Source organism: Salvelinus namaycush, chromosome 21 (genome assembly GCF_016432855.1).
Source record: "Salvelinus namaycush isolate Seneca chromosome 21, SaNama_1.0, whole genome shotgun sequence".
NCBI classification, from domain to species: Eukaryota; Metazoa; Chordata; class Actinopteri; order Salmoniformes; family Salmonidae; genus Salvelinus; species Salvelinus namaycush.
Genome location: NC_052327.1, coordinates 10,452,958 through 10,474,858, shown reverse-complemented (window position 1 = coordinate 10,474,858; position 21,901 = coordinate 10,452,958). Strand labels below are relative to the sequence as shown.

General features: G+C 45.5%; 1 protein-coding gene across 1 annotated transcript; it reads right to left on the bottom strand.

Annotated features, from left to right (window-relative positions):
* Positions 1 to 446: 446 nt before the first annotated feature.
* cln6b (CLN6 transmembrane ER protein b) lies at positions 447 to 6,950 on the bottom strand. The gene is made up of 7 exons (XM_039017986.1): positions 6,852 to 6,950; positions 6,333 to 6,431; positions 3,890 to 4,078; positions 3,301 to 3,356; positions 1,983 to 2,105; positions 800 to 928; positions 447 to 597 (listed from the first exon to the last, which is right to left on the bottom strand). Exons 1-7 carry the CDS (start codon positions 6,948 to 6,950, stop codon positions 447 to 449), a joined length of 846 nt encoding a protein of 281 aa, XP_038873914.1.
* Between the last annotated feature and the right edge of the window lie 14,951 nt (positions 6,951 to 21,901).

The following is a 21,901-nucleotide window of genomic DNA, read 5'->3' as shown; positions in this document are numbered from 1 at the left end:
AATTTATCTTAGGTAACTTAAACCTTTAAAAAAAAAAAAAAAGTTACTTCACTTCAGAGATAATTCAAGTTCTTGACACAGTCCCAAGAGTACAGTACCTCTCAACATCTCTTACTTTTGTATTTTTGTTGCATAGTAGGTAAACTCGTGCTCTATCCCTCTTTCTTTTCCTCCCAGCACACATGACTAGAGTGAGTCATTTGAGCAGCTAGTGATTGTGCGTGTTGGAGATCGACTGCATTGCAGTCGGAATGGGAAAAATCTACAAATCACCTCGCATCCCAGATAGCTACTCATTATATTATGGGTGATCAAGATGAGTGATTCTGTGCCTCGCTTGCTCAAACTGATTCCATCCAACACGCTGATTGGCTCTGCTGTGCACCTGCATCCAAAGTAGCTACTCATTATGTGATCAAGATTACCGATTCTGCAATTCGCCTTGCTCAAGCTGATGCCCCCTTGTCTCTGATGTGCAGAGTGTAGAAGGCCCAAGGCTCCGGTATGTAGATGACCCCGCGGTATTTCTTGCGGAGGACCTGGTCGCTCCAGAGACAAGCCACCCAGACGCTGACCAGACCCAGGGCGATGGAGAAACTGTCAAGTCAAGTTTATTTTAAAATGCATTTTGCTCAGGTCTCAATTCACTTTAAATAAAGGGGTGGTTTCCCAGACACAGATTAATCCTAGTCCTAGTCCATGGTTTTTAGCCTAGGAGTAGGCTTAATCTGTGTCCACGAAACCACCCCAAATATTCTTAAAGGAACAAACAATGTAGGAAACAGTATTATTATTATACCTGTAGAGCAGGAAGAGCCCATTGCTATCGGGGACAAAGCCTTTACGTTTCTGGTGCATCACTGTGGCCGTCATGGCGAAGAAGGTGAAGATGAAGAGGATGAAGATCTGGCCCTCTGTGATCAGGTACCTGTACAGAGTAGAGCTGTGTTCATTTAGTGCATGTAATGGAAAACAAAAATTGGGTTACTTAAGTCCCTCCCTGTTACAGTTTTCATCCGTTTGGCGCCTTGAACATGACGCAGTCAAGGTACCTATGCAGAACACTTGAGGGAAATGGAGGTCTTATGCTGCTGCCTTTTTTGGTATCTGTCTCAATTGACACCTATACTCTAAGATCAATGCACTTGTAGAGATCTGAGAGTATTTAATTGATATAAGCATGGGGACATTTCCACCTATCCTATCAGAGTACAAGGCGGATCTATTAGTATATTGCTTACACCAGTCAAATCCTCTCAGATCTCCACAAGTCTACAGGTTGATTTGGGATTGGGCCATACTTTCTCTTTGCCTTGTTCATTGGAATGGACACAAAGTATCAAACCACTTTGAAAACAATGGATGAAATCCTTTCCTGTCAACTCCTACATTTCATATTCTCACATAGGGGAGGTTTCCCCAACACATATTAAGCCTTGCACTAAAAAGTACTTTCAATAGAGATTCTCCACTGAGCTTGCTTTTTAGTCGAGGACTAGGCATGATCTGTGACTGCGAAACCATCCCATACAGTTGAAATGAAGGATAAAAAGGAATTCAAAATGTTGCCTAAAAACTTTCAGTGCTTTTAATTTGACCTGATAACTCTTCCAGCATGTTACATTTTAGTAGCATTAAGGAGACCTCTGAAGGGAAATACTGTAACTCTGTAAACCTGTGTGACCTTGTGAACGCAGCCCATGAAGAACTCTACAGATAGAGGGCAAGTCTCAGGGAGTCAGTTTTGCTGTGGTGAATAATGGACAAGAGTCCATTGGAATCAGAACGTACAGTGCAGCCTTAGTTCCTTCGCTCCCTCCCTTCCTCCCTCAAAACACACATACACACGATACACTGACGTGTCCTGCCCTTTGCCCAGGGCTAAGTCATTGTGTTCAATCACAGTGGATTCGGACAGAAACAAAACAAACATTCTAGCATTACAGGCTGTGATGGTATGATGTGACACTAAAGAGGCTGACCAATAGTAGACGGCGCTGGGAGCGAGAAGAAACCAAGCAGCGAGCGGCATCCTCTTCTCCTCCTTGATGTGTGTGAAGCAACCAGTGAAGTAGAGGAAGAGGATGAGGAAGAAGGGAACATACCTGTGGAAGAGAAGGAAAAATGGCACATTTTCAATCATGTTCAATTGTGTTTTTCCCAGGGAAGATTAAACAATTGAAAGTGATTAAAATGCTGGTAAGCTGCAAACACTGCACATCATGTCAATGTATTTATGACAGTCTTCACGTCGATGTAATCTCATATGACATTCACAGTTTGAATGGTATAAATTTATGTATAGCTATGGGCAAGGGGAAATTACTTTTTTTCATCTGATTCAGTCATTCAGTACAGTACAGTAAAGATACACTACTGTTCAAAAGTTTGGGATCACTTAGAAATGTCCTTGTTTTTGAAAGAAAAGCACATTCTTTGTCCATTAAAATAACATCAAATTGATCAGAAATACAGTGTAGACATTGTTAAGGTTGTAAATGACTATTGTAGCTGGAAATGGCTGATTTCTTAAGGAATACGACCAGCATCCCGGAGTCACCTCTTCACTGTTGACGTTGAGACTTGTGTTTTGTGGGTACTATTTAATGAAGCTGCCAGTTGAGGACTTGTGAGGTGTCTGTTTCTCAAACTCGACACTCTAATGTACTTGTCCTCTTGCTCAGTTGTGCACCGGGGCCTCTCACTCCTCTTTCTATTCTGATTAGAGACAGTTTGCGCTGTTCTGTGAAGGGAGTAGTACATAGCGTTGTACAAGATTTTCAGTTTCTTGGCAATTTCTCGCATGGAATAGAACAAGAATAGACTGACGAGTTTCAGAAGAAAGTTATTTGTTTCCAGCCATTTTGAGCCTGTAATCGAACCCACAAATGCTGATATTCCAGATACTCAACTAGTCTAAAGAAGGCCAGTTGTATTGCTTCTTTAATTAGGACAACAGTTTTCAGCTGTGCTAACAATTTCAAAAGGGTTTTCTAATGATCAATTAGCCTTTTAAAATGATAAACTTGGATTAGCTAACACAACGTGCCATTGGAACACAGGAGTGATGGTTGCTGATAATGGGCCTCTGTACGCCTATTTAGATATTCCATAAAACAATCTGCCGTTTCCAGCTACAATAGTCATTTACAACATTAACAATGTCTACACTGTATTTCTGATCAATTTGATGTTATTTTAATGGACAAAGAATGTGCTTTTCTTTCAAAAACAAGGACATTTCTAAGTGACCCCAAACTTTCGAACGGTAGTGTAGTTTCGAGCAAACGTGTTCCTTACCACATAGAATGGCCAAGCTTTTCATCATAATAGTAAAGTAGCTCAAATGAATCTATCTGTGGGAAAAAGAGGACAGTAGAGGTCTAGAATTTCTGCAATTACCAAAATATAATCCAATCAAATCATGCTAATGAGTACTACAATTTCATATTTGGTCTTTATACAAAAAGAAGCCTATCCAATAAGCAAAAACAATGTAAAAAGTTACACACAGTATCAGTATAGCAATATAGCAATATCACAGTATTCAGCGGAGTATGGCAGTCCTTGACTTTCACAGCTTTACATTCAGCTTTCACAGTGTTATTGACTATGCACAATGTAGTAGGCAGATAGTGGTTTGTTATTGTGTGGGGTAAGGGTGGGGAGGACACTAATTTTCTCCACCCAGTGGTTTACGTCAAAACTGGATGAAATGACTTTGTTACAACCTTGTAATAACATCCTGGAAAAACTGATTGAAATTACATAATAATTCCACATAAGCCTTAAACTGGTTGTAAAGGTGTAAGTAAAACCAGCTTGCCCGCAGGTCAAGACAAGTGCTCCTGAGTATGAGAGAGGTATAGAGGGTGTCATGGTGGAGTACCAGAGAGGCAGGCTGGAGGTTCTTGATGATGGGATTCTCTCTGACAGACAAATGGAGCTGGTAGCCACTCAACAGGAGGCGATGGTTAATGGAGTCACCCACCAGGTGGATGCTGGCGCCCATCACAAAGGTGATGATGCACAGGTACACGGCGGAGTGGGGCAGGGTCTTGGGGCTACGCTCGATCAGCTAGAGAGGGATGGGAGAGAATTGGGCAGTGAAATTCCTTCTGGAGACAATTTCAAAAGGTGGTTAGTGGGAGATGGCAGGCCAGCAGGGACATAAAGGTTATGTTCTCTGTTCAACTTGACAGCTATGATCTTTCAGCTCCCTCAGTCCAACGTGTGAATGGGTTTCATCTGAGACAGGACAAATCAAATTGTATTTGTCTCATGTGTTGAATACAACAGGTATAGACCTTACTGTGAAATCCTTACTTACAAGCCTTTAACCATCAATACAGAGTAAGAAAAGATTTGCTTTATAAACTAAAGCAAAAAAAAGTAACACAATAAAATAACAATAACAAGGCTATATACAGGGGGTACCGGTACCAAGTCAATGTGCGGGGGTACGGGTTAATTGAGGTATATACATGTAATGTAGGTAGGGGTAAAGTGACTATGCATAGATAATAAACAGCGAGTAGCAGCAGCGTTACAAAAAAGGGGGTCAATGCAAATAGTCAGAGTAGCCATTTGATTAAGTGTTCAGCAGTTTTATGGCTTGGGGTTAGAAGCTATTCAGGAGATTTTTGGTCCCAGACTTGGCACTCTAGTACCGCTTGCCGTGTGGTAGTAGAGAGAACAGTCTATGACTGGGGTGGCTGGAGTCTTTGACAATTTTTAGGGACTTCCTCTGACACCGCCAGGTATAGAGGTCCTGGATGGCAGGAAGCTTGGCCCCAGTGATGAACTGGGCCGTTCGCACCACACTTTGTAGCGCCTTGCAGTCGGATGCCGAGCGATTGCCATACCAGGTGTTGATGCAACCAGGATGCTATCGACTGTGCAGCTGTAGAACTTTTTGAGGATCTGAGGACCCATGCCAAATCTTCTGAGGGGGAATAGTTGTCTTGCCCTCCTGAGGGGGAATAGGCGTTGTCTTGCCCTCTTCATGACTGTCTTGGTGTGTTTGGACCATAATAGTTTGCTGGTGATGTGGACACCAGCTCTTGACCCGGTCCACTACAGCCCCGTTGATATGAATGGGGGTGTGCTCGGCCCTTCTTTTCCTATAGTCCAAGATCAGCTCCTTTGTCTTGATCACATTGAGGGAGAGGTTGTTGATCTGGCACCACACTGACAGGTTTCTGACCTCCTCCCTATAGGCTGTCTCATCATTGTCGGCGATCAGGCCTACCACTGTTGTGTCGTCGGCAAACTTAATGATGGTGTTGGAGTCGTTCTTGGCCACACAGTCATGGGTAAACAGGGAGTACAGGACTGAGCATGCATCCCTGAGGTGGCCCTTGTTGAGGATCAGCATGGCAGATGTGTTGTTGCCTACCCTTACCTCCTGGGGGTGGCCCGTCAGGAAGTCCAGGATCCAGTTATAGAGGGAGGTGTTTAGTCCCAGAGTCCTTAGCTTAGTGATGAGCTTTGAGGGCACTATGGTGTTGAGCACTTAGCTGTAGTCAATGAACAGCATTCTCACGTAGGTGTTCCTTTTGTCCAGGTGGGAAAGGGCCATGTGGAGTGCAATAGAGATTGTGTCATATGTGGATCTGTTGGGGCGGTATGCAAATTTGGGTGGGTCTAGGGTTTCTCAGATGAGGGTGTTGATTTGAGCCATGACCAGCCTTTCAAAGCACTTCATTTCTACAGACATGAGTGCTACGGGTCGGTAGTCATTTAGGCAAGTCACTTTAGCGTTCTTGGGCACAGGGAATATGGTGCTTGAAACATGTAGGTATTACAGACTCAGTCAGGGAACTTTTTGAAAATGTCAGTGAAGACACTTACCTTACCAGTTGGTCAGCGCATGCTCCGAGTACACGTCCTAGTAATCCGTCTGGCCCTGCGGCCTTGTGAATGTTGACCTGTTTAAAGGTCTTACTCACATTGGCTACAGAGAGAGTGATGTTCCATTAAACGAGTAAATGACTGTCTGACCTTCCCGTTACTGGCCTGACTGAGTGGAGCTGGCATCTGCTTTAGCAAGTTAATGTCAATGCCTTCAAAGTGTCCCTTATAACCTGCCAGAGTGCCTGATGAGAAACCAATGTTGGAGGGACAGCAGCGTGCCCTCATCATGTAGCATTCAACTGGGTTGTCGTGGCTTGTGTTCATTAGGCACCAAGAGGAAGAAAACTAACTAGAATAGGAATGCACTACCCGGACTTGTCCAACAAGAAACACTTATTTTCGTATCAGTTTTGAAACGTATCGCTATGGTGTGTCTAAAAAACACCACCCTGTCTCTGTGTGCCATGATTGGTTACCTTGAGAAGCAGGAAGGGTGTGATGATGTTGTAAGCCATGTGGAAGTAGTCCCCAGCACTGGGTCTGTTCAGGGGGAACCACTCTAGAGGGAGGATGATCTGAAGATATACAGTTTATCAGTTAGAGGAGGGGAAAACTATACACCACAGGGACATGTAATAAGCATTGAATATACTCAGACATGACATGGTAATATGGTAATTGTTATAATGACCTGATAATTACTGTGGTTTCTTGGGTGTTGTTGAAAAAAGCACCACTACTTGACATTTGATACTAGGTACCTGTAGTTACTTTTTGTGTCAAAGTTACCATAAACCACTCATTGTGACCACATACTGTTTTAGAACCAGTCTGGACGTTTAAGATGAAATAGGCCATGTTATGAAAGTGCTACTGCACAACCTCCGACAACCAATTGAGTTGTGGTCTGTCGGGTCGTCTACCACATAAATAGAATCACTAGACCGGACATTGCCATTCAAGTCAATAATACTTTTGATTTTGATTTCACTCACCATGACAATGGGCCTCCCGAAGTCCAGCAGCCAGTTCTGGATGGTGAAACTGACCCACAGGTCCAGGTGGAACTTGGGCTTCAGCAGAGATGATTCCATGTCTCTGGACCCATGCCTATTGTGTATAAGGAGGACAAAATAAGATCAATATGGACCCATGCCTGTTGTGTGTTAGAAGGACAAATAAGCTCATTATTAAAGTTAAAAGGATTATGTGCTCAGACTTTAAATGGAAGGCCTTTGAACTTTTGCATTAACATCAATAATAACCCTTAAGCTAGGTGTACAGCTTTGCTCTCTGTAGGGTGCATTAGGTCCATAATATGTTTTTGTTGGTTAAACAAAGTATGTATAGTTCAGAGACAGCGTTGAAAGAGTAGGGACCTCAACAGGCAGAGTCAGGTTGTTAGAAAGGAGAGATTTGTGTTCAAAGACAGAGTCCCGAGGGAGGGAGGGTGGATACACAGTATATGCACAGGGTTGGGTGGCATCTCTTCTCTACAGTCTTAAACAGTAGGTCTGCAAAGGCTTTCTCTGCTGTAAGATATTAGGCTTTACACACCAGACCATCTTCTGGCATTTTTGAATCCCAGCTGTTCCTCCTGGCCCCAACATTAACAAGGCCAACAAAAGAACAAAGCAACAACGCTGCTGTCATCTCTCTCAAGTTTACTGTCTTTATTTGGTCATTAAACAAGACACATGCAGTTGAGAGATCCACTGCTGGCTCCACACATTCCCTAGCAGAACCCATTTGGCCTTAGCTTCCACTTAGCTGCCTGTGTTGGAAGTCTGATTATGGGAAACTCTGTGCACACTGCATGGACAGATCTTCTAGCCAGAGACAGAGTATATGGAGCATCAGCAGTGGTTGGGGTGACAAACGAGTGCCTGCCCTGATCCTGTAGCAGAGAGGACCTCTTCCCTTTCCCAATCCTGGCACGGCCTGGAGAATCAACTCTAATCTCATCCGATTTGTCTCTTTCAAATCCCGACAGAACATGCTCCTCCTACACGCTGGTTTCATAAGGTCAGTACTCCTGAGTGGAGCTAAGAGAGGAGAGGCAGCAGCTGCACTTGGCAGGGCATAGTATCACCTTTCTGTGGGCTATATTTCAGACTAATGTGACACATTCACTCATGGGGACTGACCCTGTCAATCCCACAGAAGGGAAGGAAACGCCTGGTAATGGGCATTTGAGCACTTACTTGCAGCATGCACAAAAGGGGAACTATACCTTGATTAGATAAAATGTATGATAATACACATAAAAAAAGAAAGGTTCTTAAATGGTTATTTCTCAGCTCTTAAGGTTCCTTGGAGAACTCTTGCCCCAAAAAATTACATTTGTGAAGTGTGGGGTTCTTGACATGGCATCTACGATTCTTCATAATTCTAAAAGGTTCTTGAAATGTATGGAAGCCTGCAGATGTGTCCCTTTCATTTCACCCAGAAAATTGGCCATTGTCAACTTGTGTTGATTTTTCAGTGTAACATTTCTAGTGTTGATTCAGGAGTTAAATTAACTCTGGTTGTTGACACCAGAGTTTAACCAAAACCACACCCATCATTATCTATATTTCCCAGCATGCTCTATTGCAGGTTGATTCTAAGAATTGTTTGTTTCAATATCTTGTTTCATACATTTTTCTAAACTATTCCAGTCTCTTACTCTTATTGCACCCGTTACTGCAATGGTTGTTCCAGTTAGATGTTTAAGGTAGTCTCATATCTTAATCTTTCCAACTTGGCAAACATTCTGAATGCAGGTTGCGGGTGAATAAAAATTCAAAAATGTTGGATATCCCCACTCTGGCTGGATGCCAATACGAATTACAATTCAAATCACTTTGCAAGCCAGCATAACGTAACTTGCAGGCCTGATGTGGCCTGTAAACGATGAGGTTTAGGCCATTGTATTAGGGTAAAACTATGTTCTCAAAATAAATATGAAATATCCATTTTATTGTCTTAGGTCCCGATTCCGGCTTTCTTACACACGCCTTTCCTACACACGTCACAGTATTTGGTATTCAACCTTACCTTATTCAGTCGCGTAATGCCCTCTAAAGGTGTGGGTACCTTGCACACTGAATACATTTAATTAAACCACAGAAAACCCTTCCACTTGCCGGCCAACAGATTTTCTCGTGGAGTTTTTATTCAGTAGAGTTTTCAGTACATTTGTCTTAAGTCATCCCTTTAAATACGGTGTACTTTTAAGTTTGAATTTTATCGTGAGACTTGAATATATCGAGAGAACGGGTTCAGAATATTAGGCATCAATGAAAGAAAGCCAAGTATGCATATTCAATATCTGTTTCATCACCAATTGGTAGATTTTAAAAAAAACTCTAAAAAAAACTCTGATTATTTAGGTTTAGGGAAGCATTTAAGCACAGGGGAATGGAAAGGGTGGTTTTATTAATTCAGAAATTTGCCACATTCAGTTCTTCAACCCATGGTAATGTTGGAAGATTAGTTTTCATAGAATTATAATAGGGCGAATAGGTTACAATAGTAGGCAATACCCTCATCTATGTCACACCCTGGCCTTAGTTATCTTTGTTTTCATAATTATTTTAGTTAGGTCAGGGTGTGACATGGGGAAGTTTGTGTGTTTTTGTATTGTCTAGGGCACAGGTGTCAAACTCATTCCACGGAGGGCCGAGTGTCTGCGGGTTTTCGCTCCTCCCTTGTACTTGATTGATGAATTAACATCACTAATTAGTTAGGAACTCCCCACACCTGGTTGTCTAGGGCTTTATTGAAAGGAAAAACCAAAAACCTGCAGACACTAGGCCCTCCGTGGAATGAGTTTGACACCCCTGGTCTAGGGTGTTGTAATGTTTAGGGGGTTTAGTAGAGTAGATGGTTTAGTGTTCAGTGTAGGTGTCTAGGAAAGTCTATGGTTGCCTGAATTGGGTCTCAATTAGAGACAGCTGGTTATGGTTGTCTCTGATTGGGAGCCATATTTAAGGCAACCATAGGCTTTAGCTGTTTTGTGGGTAATTGTCTATGTGTAGTGTTTGTGTCAGCACTATCTGTATTTATAGCTTCACGGTAGTCTGTTTGTTGTTTTGTTTCATTTTCCTTCTTATAATAAAGAGAAGATGTATTTTTCACGCGCTGCGCCTTGGTCCTCTCTCTCTCCCTTTGACGATCGTGACAGAATTACCCACCAAACCCGGATCAAGCAGCGTGACAAGCGGCAACAGGATCAAGGCATCAAGGATTCATGGACATGGGAGGAGATATTAGATGGAAAGGGACCTTGGGCACAAACGGGAGAATATCGCCTCCCTCGTGAAGAGCTGGAGGCAGCGAAAGCCGAGAGGAGGCGATATGAGGAGGCAGCACGGAGGCAAGGCTGGAAGCCCGCGAGTACTACCCAAAAATTTATTGGGGGGGGGGGGCTAAGAGGTAGTGGGCCGAGGGCAGGTAGGAGACCTGCGCCCACTTCCCAGGCTAACCGTGGAGAGCGGGAGTACGGGCGGACACCGTGTTACGCAATAGAGCGCACGGTGTCTCCTGTACGTGTTCATAGCCCGGTGCGGGTTATTCCACCTCCCCGCACTGGTAGGGCTAGATTGGGCATTGAGCCAGGTGCCATGATGCCGGCTCAACGCGTCTGGTCTCCAGTGCGTCTCCTCGGGCCGGCATACATGGCACCAGCCTTACGCATGGTGTCCCCGGTTCGCCTACATAGCCCGGTGCGGGTTATTCCACCTCCCCGCACTGGTCGGGCGACGGGGAGCATTCAACCAGGTAAGGTTGGGCAGGCTCGGTGTTCAAGGGAACCAGTACGCCTGCACGGTCCGGTATTTCCGGCGCCACCTCCCCGCCCCAGTCCAGTACCACCAGTGCCTCCTCCACGCACTAGCCCTATGGTGCGTGTCTCCAGCCCTTTACCACCAGTGCCTAAACCACGCACCAAGCCTCCTGTGTGTCCCCAGAGTCCTGTGCGTCCTGTTGCTGCTCCCCGCACTAGCCCTGAGATGCGTGTCCCCAGTCCGGTACCACCAGTTCCGGCACCACGCACTAGGCCTAATGTGCGCTCCCAGGGTCCAGTATGCCCTGTTCCTTCTCCCCGCACTAGCCTGAAGGTGCGTGTCCTTAGCCCGTTGACTCCAGTTCCGGCACCACGCACCAGGCCTACAGTGCGCCTCATCCGGCCAGAGCCATCCGTCTGCCCAGTGCCATCTGAGCCATCCGTCTGCCCAGTGCCATCTGAGCCATCCGTCTCCCCAGTGCCATCTGAGCCATCCGTCTCCCCAGCGCCATCTGAGCCATCCGTCTCCCCAGCGCCATCTGAGCCATCCGTCTGCCCAGTGCCGTCTGAGCCATCCGTCTGCGCAGTGCCGTCTGAGCCATCCGTCTGTCCCGAGCCATTAGAGCCGTTAGTCAGTCAGGAGCCGCTAGAGCCATTCGTCAGTCAGGATCTGCCAGTGCCGCCAACCAGACAGGATCTGCCAGAGCCGCCAACCAGACAGGATCTGCCAGAGCCGCCAACCAGACAGGATCTGCCAGAGCCGCCAACCAGACAGGATCTGCCAGAGCCGCCAACCAGACAGGATCCGCCAGAGCCGCCAACCAGACAGGATCCGCCAGAGCCGTCAGCCAGCCATGAGCAGCCAGATCCGTCAGCCAGCCATGAGCAGCCAGATCCGTCAGCCAGCCATGAGCAGCCAGATCCGTCAGCCAGCCATGAGCAGCCAGATCCGTCAGCCAGCCATGAGCCGTCCAGCCAGGATCCGCCAGAGCCGTCCAGCCAGGATCCGCCAGAGCCGTCCAGCCAGGATCCGCCAGAGCCGTCCAGCCAGGATCCGCCAGAGCCGTCCAGCCAGGATCCGCCAGAGCCAGCCAGCCAGGATCCGCCAGCCAGCCAGGATCCGCCAGAGCCAGCCAGCCAGGATCCGCCATTCAGTCCGGTGCTGCCCTTCAGTCCGGTGCTGTCCCTCAGTCCGGAGCTGCCGTCCCTCAGTCCGGAGCTGCCCCTTATCCTGGTGCTGCCCCTTATCCTGGTGCTGCCCCTTATCCTGGTGCTGCCCCTTATCCTGGTGCTGCCCCTTAGTCCGGTACTGCCCCTTAGTACGGTGCTGCCCCTTAGTCCGGTGCTGCCACTTAGTCCGGTGATGTCCCTTATTCCAGTGGGGTTAAGAAAGCGGGTAGTGACTATGGTGGGGTGGGGACCACGACCAGTGCCAGAGCCGCCACCGTGGACAGACGCCCACCCAGACCCTCCCCTAGACTTTATGCTGGTGCGCCCGGAGTTCGCACCTTAAGGGGGGGGTTATGTCACACCCTGGCCTTAGTTATCTTTGTTTTCATAATTATTTTAGTTAGGTCAGGGTGTGACATGGGGAAGTTTGTGTGTTTTTGTATTGTCTAGGGTGTTGTAATGTTTAGGGGGTTTAGTAGAGTAGATGGTTTAGTGTTCAGTGTAGGTGTCTAGGAAAGTCTATGGTTGCCTGAATTGGGTCTCAATTAGAGACAGCTGGTTATGGTTGTCTCTGATTGGGAGCCATATTTAAGGCAACCATAGGCTTTAGCTGTTTTGTGGGTAATTGTCTATGTGTAGTGTTTGTGTCAGCACTATCTGTATTTATAGCTTCACGGTCGTCTGTTTGTTGTTTTGTTTCATTTTCCTTCTTATAATAAAGAGAAGATGTATTTTTCACGCGCTGCGCCTTGGTCCTCTCTCTCTCCCTTTGACTATCGTCAATCTATTGCCTCCACTAACCATGGAACTGCGCGATGACACGGTCAAATATTGCGCCATGCGTCGGGTTAAAACTGTTAAGGCTTAAGGCTTGGATCTCCGCTCCATAACGATTTAATTAGTCTACATGTCTTTTTTTTATATTATCAACTGTTAATAACGATCCTCAGCAACAACCACACGGCCGTGACGGCGTTTACAAATGAAGCAAATGAAGGTAAACTAAACAATGTAATTAAATTAAATGATAATGTAGGCTATACCAACTGAAGGAGACTAACAGTACATTGGCAGTTGAATACGTGTGGTTATTAGGCCTACTGATGGCTGATACTGATAGTGGCTAATATTTAACATGATATAAGTAGGAAACAGAGAAAGTCGAGGTAGCCTATCATTACTACATTAAGACAGTCAAGTTCTAAATTACAGTGCATGGGGAATTGTGTTATTTCTATTGGAAAAAAAAAAGTAGATGCTTTTTCCACTTGGAACCGGTAGATTCGCTAGACCTTGTTCATGGTTTCCTTGCGCTTAAAGGTGGTGGAATTATTAGTGAATTAAGTCAAGGTCAGAATATGGTGTATCTGTAGACAAACCTCAACCAGACCTTCATTTATTTGATTTCCACCCCAAACGAATAGCGGGTGAATACCATGCTATCCTCATGCTTAAGTTCAAGGTCAGAATACCCATAGAGAAAAGTGCATAAAAGGGGAATTACGTTTAATTTACGTGTGCTTATTGCTGATCAGAATCAGACCCTTAAAGAATAAATATAATAACAACATATTCAGTTAGGATCTCACTTGGTGAAGGCCACAGGACTTAAAATGAATGAATGCAACAACCATATCTCTGTCACTAGCAAACAGTCATGGATGGTACTGGTAACTAACATTCACTCAAAAGGCACCCTGGGAAATATGCAAATAAGGCTTAAAACCCTACAGCAGGGCTATTCAAATCTGGTCCTGGAGGGCCAAAACATTTCTGGTTTTGGATTTTCGTATGATTCTTTAACGAACCATCACATTTATGGTTCTTCAGAGACCCTAAAATGGTTCCATTATGGCATCGCTCTCAAGAACCTTATTTGGTTCCAACTTGCACCTTTATTTTTAAGAGTGCACTGTATGGCATTATTTACAGATACATGGTGATGATTAGGCTTTAATATGTCTACTTATGGAATTGTTAATAATCCTAATGTTGACATTAACATTTAAGATGTGAGGGGTCATGCATATGAAAGGTAGGGAAGGCCAATAAAGGGCAGACAATTGAATTGGATATGAGTGGTTTAGGTATGACTATTTGAATTACGTTTTTCAAATGCTATATTAAAAAGTTGTTTTTCAAACCTAGAGAGAAAAGTTGACGACTGCATAGCATAGCTCTGCCGTTTCCGCATTGATGCGTGCATCTTCCAACAGAACCATGCAGATTCTCCTCGATATCACTTCTTTCAGACCCGACTTGGCAGCCACCGTCCCTTTAAACTTGGTCAAGAAACTAGATGATAAAATCAGATTTCACAAAGGAAATAGCCATTTGTAGATCTGCGTTGAATAATTGACTAGTCAACAATCCGAATAACAATGTCGACCTCAAAACCGCTTCTTTCGCTCACCGCTGCTCTCCTTACAAAGTAGCACAACAATAGAGATTGACCGGCTCAGTGACTATCTGTAACATAATAGCCTTTGATGAGATGGGAGTCCCACACTCTCCAATAGTTTACACGATATTCCTCTCCTCAGCATTTGTTGATACAGGCTGTTATTGCCCTCAAAGTCTAACCCGTGTCTTGAAGAGAGTTCTGAAATATTATCACACAGTTCGGCTGAGTGAATCTAGTTTGAAATGCATGTTTCAGTTCTGTGAGTCTGTGTGAGTCTAAAGGGATATTGAAATGAAATGGTTCAGTAGCCTGCAGATTAACCGTTAATCTGTTTTCCCCATCCCCTTTTTATCAGGGGCATAATCTCTGATTTTGGCAGAGTAGAGCAGATAGGATGCAATTTAGCCCGGCCCGGTACATAAATATATCCGGCTCCCATCAAACCAAGGTGCCCTCATGTACAAGAATGATCAGTAAAATTCTCTCTATTATACCTCTTATCTCTGTATTATTATAATATCTATATCATCTCTATTATACTGATTATACTATAAAGGGGAGTAGTGGAATCCAGGCTGTGAATAGGACATGTAGCTAGATACTCACAAAATTGTGCAAACATGATATTAAGGTCAAATTGTGGGTGCTTATAGTTGTTCTGTTTCACACATTTACAACTGGAAATGTGTTTCTTGCATATCCCACTCCTCCTGAGACACCCTCGGAGAGTGGGGTCATGGATCAGCCATTATTGACAGCAACACTGGAGCAATAAAGGTTAAGTGCCTTGTTCAAGGGCAGATGGATAGACTGTTCCTTGTCAGCTCGGGGATTTGAACTAGCAAACTTTACCGATTACTGGTCCAACATGCAAACTGCTGGGCTACATCAATAAGAAAGACAGTGCCAAACCTCTGCCAATAACAGATAGCATTCAGTTTTCCCCTCCCCACTCCCAGACAGTCCTAGTAAAATTATTGCTTGATAAATTGCTATTGTCTGAGAAGGTTTATTTTATTTTATTTTTATTTTTTTTAAAGGTTTTTTAATTTAAGGACAGGTTTGTGGTCCGTCCACACGATGAAGGGGAGAATAGAACCCTCCAGCCAGTGACGCCATTCCTCAAGAGCTAGCTTCACTGCCAGGAGTTCCCAGTTACAAATGTCATAATTTCTCTGCAGATGAGAGTTTACGGGAAAAGAATGCACATGGGTGGAGCTTCTGATCACAGGGGGAACGTGGAGACAGAACAGCACCTACCCCGGTGTCGGAGGCATCCACCTCCACGGTGAACTGGAGTTCTGGGTCTGGCTTGGTGAGGATCGGAGCGACTTCCAGGAAAGCTGACTTCCAGGAAAGCTGCCTCTGCCTCAGGCGTCCAGTGGAACAGAGTGGAGGTGGTGGTGAGAGGTGCTGCCAGACGGCTGTAGTTGCAGATGAAACATCTATAAAAATTTGCAAACCCCAGGAAATGCTGAAGCTGCTTCAGGATTAAGGGTGCAGGCCACTCTGACTGCCCTGACCTTGGTGGGATCCATACATAACCATCCCTGTGCAATAATATAACCCAGGAAAGACAGGAAGCATGGAATTCACATTTTTCAGCTTTAACAAAAAGCTTATTCTCCAACAGCCATTAGAAAACATGTTGCTGGTGAGCCTCAGAGTCCTTAGAAAGAAAATCAAAATGTCATCCACACAAAAACGAAGCATCAAACCACATCCCTCAGTACATCATTGACTAGGCTCTGGAAAACAGGCATGACCAAATATTCAGTGGTGTGTTGAACGCCGGTTTCCACTCGCGGACAAGGTGGTAGGCATTCCAGAGGGCGAGTTTGGTGAACACCGTGGCACCATGGAGGGGGGGAAAAGCAGACCTGATGAGTGGCAAGGGATACTTGTTCTTCATAGTGATGTTATTCAGCCCACAGAAGTCTATGCACAACCTCAGCGTCCCATCCTTTTTCTTTACAAAGAAAAATCCAGCACCTACCGGAGAGGAAGAAGGCCTGATATGTCCTACTGCCAGGGAAGCCTGGATGTACCCCTCCATAGCCTCCTGCTCGGGGCGAGAGAGGTTATACAACAGGCTACAGGGGAGAGGAACTCCAGGCTGGAGGTCAATTGCGCAGCTGTACGGCTGATGAGGCGGCAGCGACATGGCGTGGTGCTTGCTGAACACAGAAGCTAGATCGTGATACTAGAGAGGAACTCATGACAGGTCCGGAGGTTGTGGAAAGGACTGGGGCACAGACAAGGCAGGGGCAAGTGCAGAACAAAGGCAATTTGAGTGACAAAATGAACTCCAAGTGGTTACCTTTCTGGTGGTCCAGTCAATTTGTGGATTGTGCAGCCAAGTTCCAGGGAAGAGAGGGCAGTCGATTATGTGGAGACTGATCCTTTCCTGGTGATTCCCAGAGAGACGCAGGATGACAGGGACAGTTCTCTCAGACACGGGCGAGGAGCTGTCCGTTGAGAGCATTGGCATCAAGGGGTGAATCGAGGGGTGTCCAGGCCCAACTGGATAACGACACCTCGGTCCAGGAAACTCTCGTCGGTGCCCGAGTCGATAAGGGCAGGCAGAGGAAAAGCTTGGCTCTGCCACACAAGGGTGCCGTCTAGCAAGGGTCTAGGGGAGATGGGCTGGCGATTTGGTTAGAGTATATCCCCCACAACTAACGAGTCACTTTTTGCTGGCCGCAGGGAACAAGTGGAGACAAAGTGACCAACCTGGCCACAGTATAGGCAGCTCCTAGTGCTGATTCGCCGCTGCCTCTCCTCAGGTGAGAGACGGGCCTGGCCGAGCTGCATGGGTTCAGGTTCTGGAAGAGACTTGGGGAGGCAGTCAGAGGAGGAGAACCAAGCAAAGAAGCAGATGTAGTGATGGGGCATGCAACCCTACCTGCCCTCTCCCTCCGACGCTCATGGAGACAGCTGTCGATGCAGATGGCGAGAGAGATGAGCTCCTCGAGTCCATCCAGCTCATCCCTGGACACCAACTCATCATTGATGGTCTCAGTGAGAGCTTGCTGAAATGCTCCCTGAAGGGCCTCCTCATTCCAGCCGCTCTCAGTGGCGAGGGTGTGAAACTCGATCGCCATCTCAGCAACACAGGCGCACAGTACTACATAGAGCCATGACTACATAGAACTCTATTCCACATCAAGTAACTCATGCAAGCAGTAAAATTAGATTTAAAAACAGATATAAATACACCTTATGGTACAGCGGAAACTGTGAAGCAACACAAACAGAGGCACAGACACATGCATACACCTATGATAACATACACACTATACACACGTACACATGGATTTTGTATTGTAGATATGTGGTAGTGGAGTAGGGGCCTAAGGGCACACACTTGGTGTGTTGTGAAATCTGTTGTGAATGTGTTGTGAAATCTGTTGTGAATGTGTTGTAATGTTTTTCAAATTGTATAACTGCCTTAATTTAGCTGGACCCCATGAAGAGTAGCTACTTCCTTGGCAGCAGATAATTGGGATTCATAATTAATTAATTCATTTTAAGTAAGTAATTTATCAAATTCAGCAGGCTATGGTGTGAAATAGGCTTTTAGAAGTGCCATCTTTATTTGATTACTTATCGTTAATGCTGTCTTTGGTGTGCTTTGGTGTGCTTATTAATGCACAAGCATACCCACTCTTTCCGATACAATTATTTAATAAGTCATCCAAAAGTTTTACTGTGCGTGAAGTTTCAAATGCATTCTGTTATTACTACATGTGTAATGTGATAGGTATTATTTATTTTTGAAACACACAAAAAACATTAATAAAATATTGTCTGTCACTGCAGATCTGACTTTTCCAGGATCTTCAGTTTGCTGTACTGAATATCACCTGGCATGTGAATACGTTCAGCACGTGTATATTCTCTACTATGCGTAGAGACAGGCTACTCAGGCAAATGGTGCTCGTTTATTAAAGTTAGATGAAAGCTGAATCAATGTCTGCAAGATCACATAATGATAGTATTCTACATAACAGTACCGAATAGCATTGTATAACCCATCCAAGATGGCATAGCAGTCAGACCTACTTTGTCCTTGTCTTGTCGTGTCCCGTGTATATATATCTTTTTACATCTTTCTTCGCATATCTTTTTATATATTTTATTTTCCAAAAACTCAACTTCAAAACACTCTCCTGCAACCCGCCTCACCAATTTAAAAAAAAAGAAAGTATTAATTACCTGAAATCTGAAATCCATAATAGAAGCTAACCAGAAGCGAACCAGAAGCGAACCAGAAGCTAGCCAGTAGCGAACCAGAAGCTAGCCAGAAGCTAGCCAGAAGCTAGCCAGAAGCTAGCCAGAAGCTAGCCAGTTCACTGACTAACGGTAGTATTCAGCTAACCATGGTTTGTGGTCATCAGCTATCCTTTAGCTCGAAAAGCTATCGCCAGTTTTGTACAACGTGACTCAGACCAGAACATACCGGACCTATTTTTCCTCTCCATATCCCCGGATTTCAACCGCAAGCTCTAGACATTTACACCTGGATCTCACAGCTAGCTAGCTGCTATCAGTGTGACTATTGGCTTACGTCGATCCCGGAGCAAACATCAATTATTCCGGAGCTAGCCAGCTGAAGAGTTCCATCAGCCACTCCTGGGCTACAATCACCTATCCGGACCCGTTTTACTGCCGATGCGAAGCCCCAATGGGCCTTCACGACTGGACTACCGACGTTATCTGCCAGAGGGAGTTATCCAACTGGCCCCTCCGTCATGACGTTACCTGAACGCCCATCTGCGGCCCCACTAATCGTTAGCTGTCTTATCGGCTGCTATCTGAATAGGTCTATCGGACAATTTTTCTTGGGTAACTATAACTGCATCTATTTTGCCAATTGGATTGATCCCCTCTACCACACGGAACAGCACTAATCTACCGTCGGAAACGCACGAGGTGGCTAAAAACAGACCTCCATCCTATGCTAGCTTGCTACCGATGGCCCGGCTAGCTGTCTGAATTGCCGTTACCCCAACCAACCTCACTACTCACTGGATCCTTATGATCACTCGACTAAGCATGCCTCTCCTTAATGTCAATATGCCTTGTCCATTGATGTTCTGGTTAGTGTTTATTGGCTTATTTCACTGTAGAGCCTCTAGCCCTGCTCCTTATACCTTATCCAACCTTTCAGTTCCACCACCCACACATGCGATGACATCACCTGGTTTCAATTATGTTTCTAGAGACAATATCTCTCTCATCACTCAATACCTAGGTTTACCTCAACTGTATTCACATCCTACCAGACCTTTGTCTGTACATTATACCTTGAAGCTATTTTATCGCCCCCAGAAACCTCCTTTTACTCTCTGTTCCGGACGTTCTAGACGACCAATTCTCATAGCTTTTAGCCATACCCTTATCCTACTCCTCCTCTGTTCCTCTGGTGATGTAGAGGTGAATCCAGGCCCTGCAGTTCCTAGCTCCACTCCTATTCCCCAGGCGCTCTCTTTTGATGACTTCTGTAACCGTAATAGCCTTGGTTTCATGCATGTTAACATTAGAAGCCTCCTCCCTAAGTTTGTTTTATTCACTGCTTTAGCACACTCTGCCAACCCGGATGTTCTAGCCGTGTCTGAATCCTGGCTAAGGAAGACCACCAAAAATTCTGAAATCTCCATTCCTAACTACAACATTTTCAGACAAGATAAAACGGCCAAAGGGGGCGGTGTTGCAATCTACTGCAAAGATGTCCTACTATCCAGGTCTTTACCCAAGCAATTTGAACTTCTACTTTTAAAAATCCACCTCTCTAAAAACAAGTCTCTCACCGTTGCCGCCTGCTATAGACCACCCTCTGCCCCCAGCTGTGCCCTGGACACCATATGTGAACTGATTGCCCCCCATCTATCTTCAGAGCTCGTGCTGCTAGGCGACCTAAACTGGAACATGCTTAACACCTCAGCCATCCTACAATCTAAGCTTGATGCCCTCAATCTCACACAAATTATCAATGAACCTACCAGGTACCACCCCAAAGCCGTAAACACGGGCACCCTCATAGATATCATCCCAACCAACTTGCCCTCTACATACACCTCTGCTGTCTTCAACCAGGATCTCAGCGATCACTGCCTCATTGCCTGCATCCGTAATGGGTCAGCAGTCAAACGACCTCCACTCATCACTGTCAAACGCTCCCTGAAACACTTCAGTGAGCAGGCCTTTCTAATCGACCAGGCCAGGGTATCCTGGAAGGATATTGATCTCATCCCGTCAGTAGAGGATGCCTGGTTATTTTTTTTAAATGCCTTCCTCACCATCTTAAATAAGCATGCCCCATTCAATAAATTTAGAACCAGGAACAGATATAGCCCTTGGTTCTCTCCAGACCTGACTGCCCTTAACCAACACAAAAACATCCTATGGCGTTCTGCATTAGCATCGAACAGCCCCTGTGATATGCAACTTTTCAGGGAAGCTAGAAACCAATATACACAGGCAGTTAGGAAAGCCAAGGCTAGCTTTTTCAAGCAGAAATTTGCTTCCTGCAACACAAACTCAAAAAAGTTCTGGGACACTGTAAAGTTCATGGAAAATAAGAACACCTCCTCCCAGCTGCCCACTGCACTGAGGACAGGAAACACTGTCACCACCGATAAATCCACTATAATTGAGAATTTCAATAAGCATTTTTCTACGGCTGGCCATGCTTTCCACCTGGCTACCCTTACCCAGGTCAACAGCACTGCACCCCCCACAGCAACTCGCCCAAGACTTCCCCATTTCTCCTTCTCCCAAATCCAGTCAGCTGACGTTCTGAAAGAGCTGCAAAATCTGGACCCCTACAAATCAGCCGGGCTAGACAATCTGGACCCTCTCTTTCTAAAATTATCTGCCGAAATTGTTGCAACCCCTATTACTAGCCTGTTCAACCTCTCTTTCGTGTCGTCTGAGATTCCCAAAGATTGGAAAGCAGCTGCGGTCATCCCCCTCTTCAAAGCGAGACACACTCTTGCCCCAAACTGCTACAGACCTATATCTATCCTACCCTGCCTTTCTAAGGTCTTCGAAACAAACAGATTACCGACCATTTCGAATCCCACCATACCTTCTCCGCTATGCAATCTGGTTTCAGAGCTGGTCATGGGTGCATCTCAGCCACGCTCAAGGTCCTAAACGATATCCTAACCGCCATCGATAAGAAGCAATACTGCGCAGCCGTATTCATTGACCTGGCCAAGGCTTTCGACTCTGTCAATCACCACATCCTCATCGGCAGACTCGATAGCCTTGGTTTCTCAAATTATAGCCTCGCCTGGTTCACCAACTACTTCTATGATAGAGTTCAGTGTGTCAAATCGGAGGGCCTGTTGTCCGGGCCTCTGGCAGTCTCTATGGGGGTGCCACAGGGTTCAATTCTTGTACCGACTCTCTTCTCTGTATACATCAATGATGTCGCTCTTGCTGCTAGTGAGTCTCTGATCCACCTCTACGCAGACGACACCAATCTGTATACTTCTGGCCCTTCTTTGGACACTGTGTTAACAACCCTCCAGACGAGCTTCAATGCCATACAACTCTCCTTCCGTGGCCTCCAACTGCTCTTAAATACAAGTAAAACTAAATGCATGCTATTCAACCGATCGCTGCCTGCACCTGCCCGCCCGTCCAACATCACTACTCTGGACGGTTCTGACTTAGAATATGTGGACAACTAC

Excerpts from the sequence above, each read along its gene's own strand:
- cln6b (XM_039017986.1), bottom strand. The coding sequence starts at position 6,950 with ATGGAATCATCTCTGCTGAAGCCCAAGTTCCACCTGGACCTGTGGGTC. Across the intron at positions 2,106-3,300 it reads AAGCTTGGCCATTCTATGTG|GTATGTTCCCTTCTTCCTCA; the intron begins GTAAGGAACACG and ends TCTCTTCCACAG. Across the intron at positions 598-799 it reads GGGCTCTTCCTGCTCTACAG|TTTCTCCATCGCCCTGGGTC; the intron begins GTATAATAATAA and ends TTGACTTGACAG.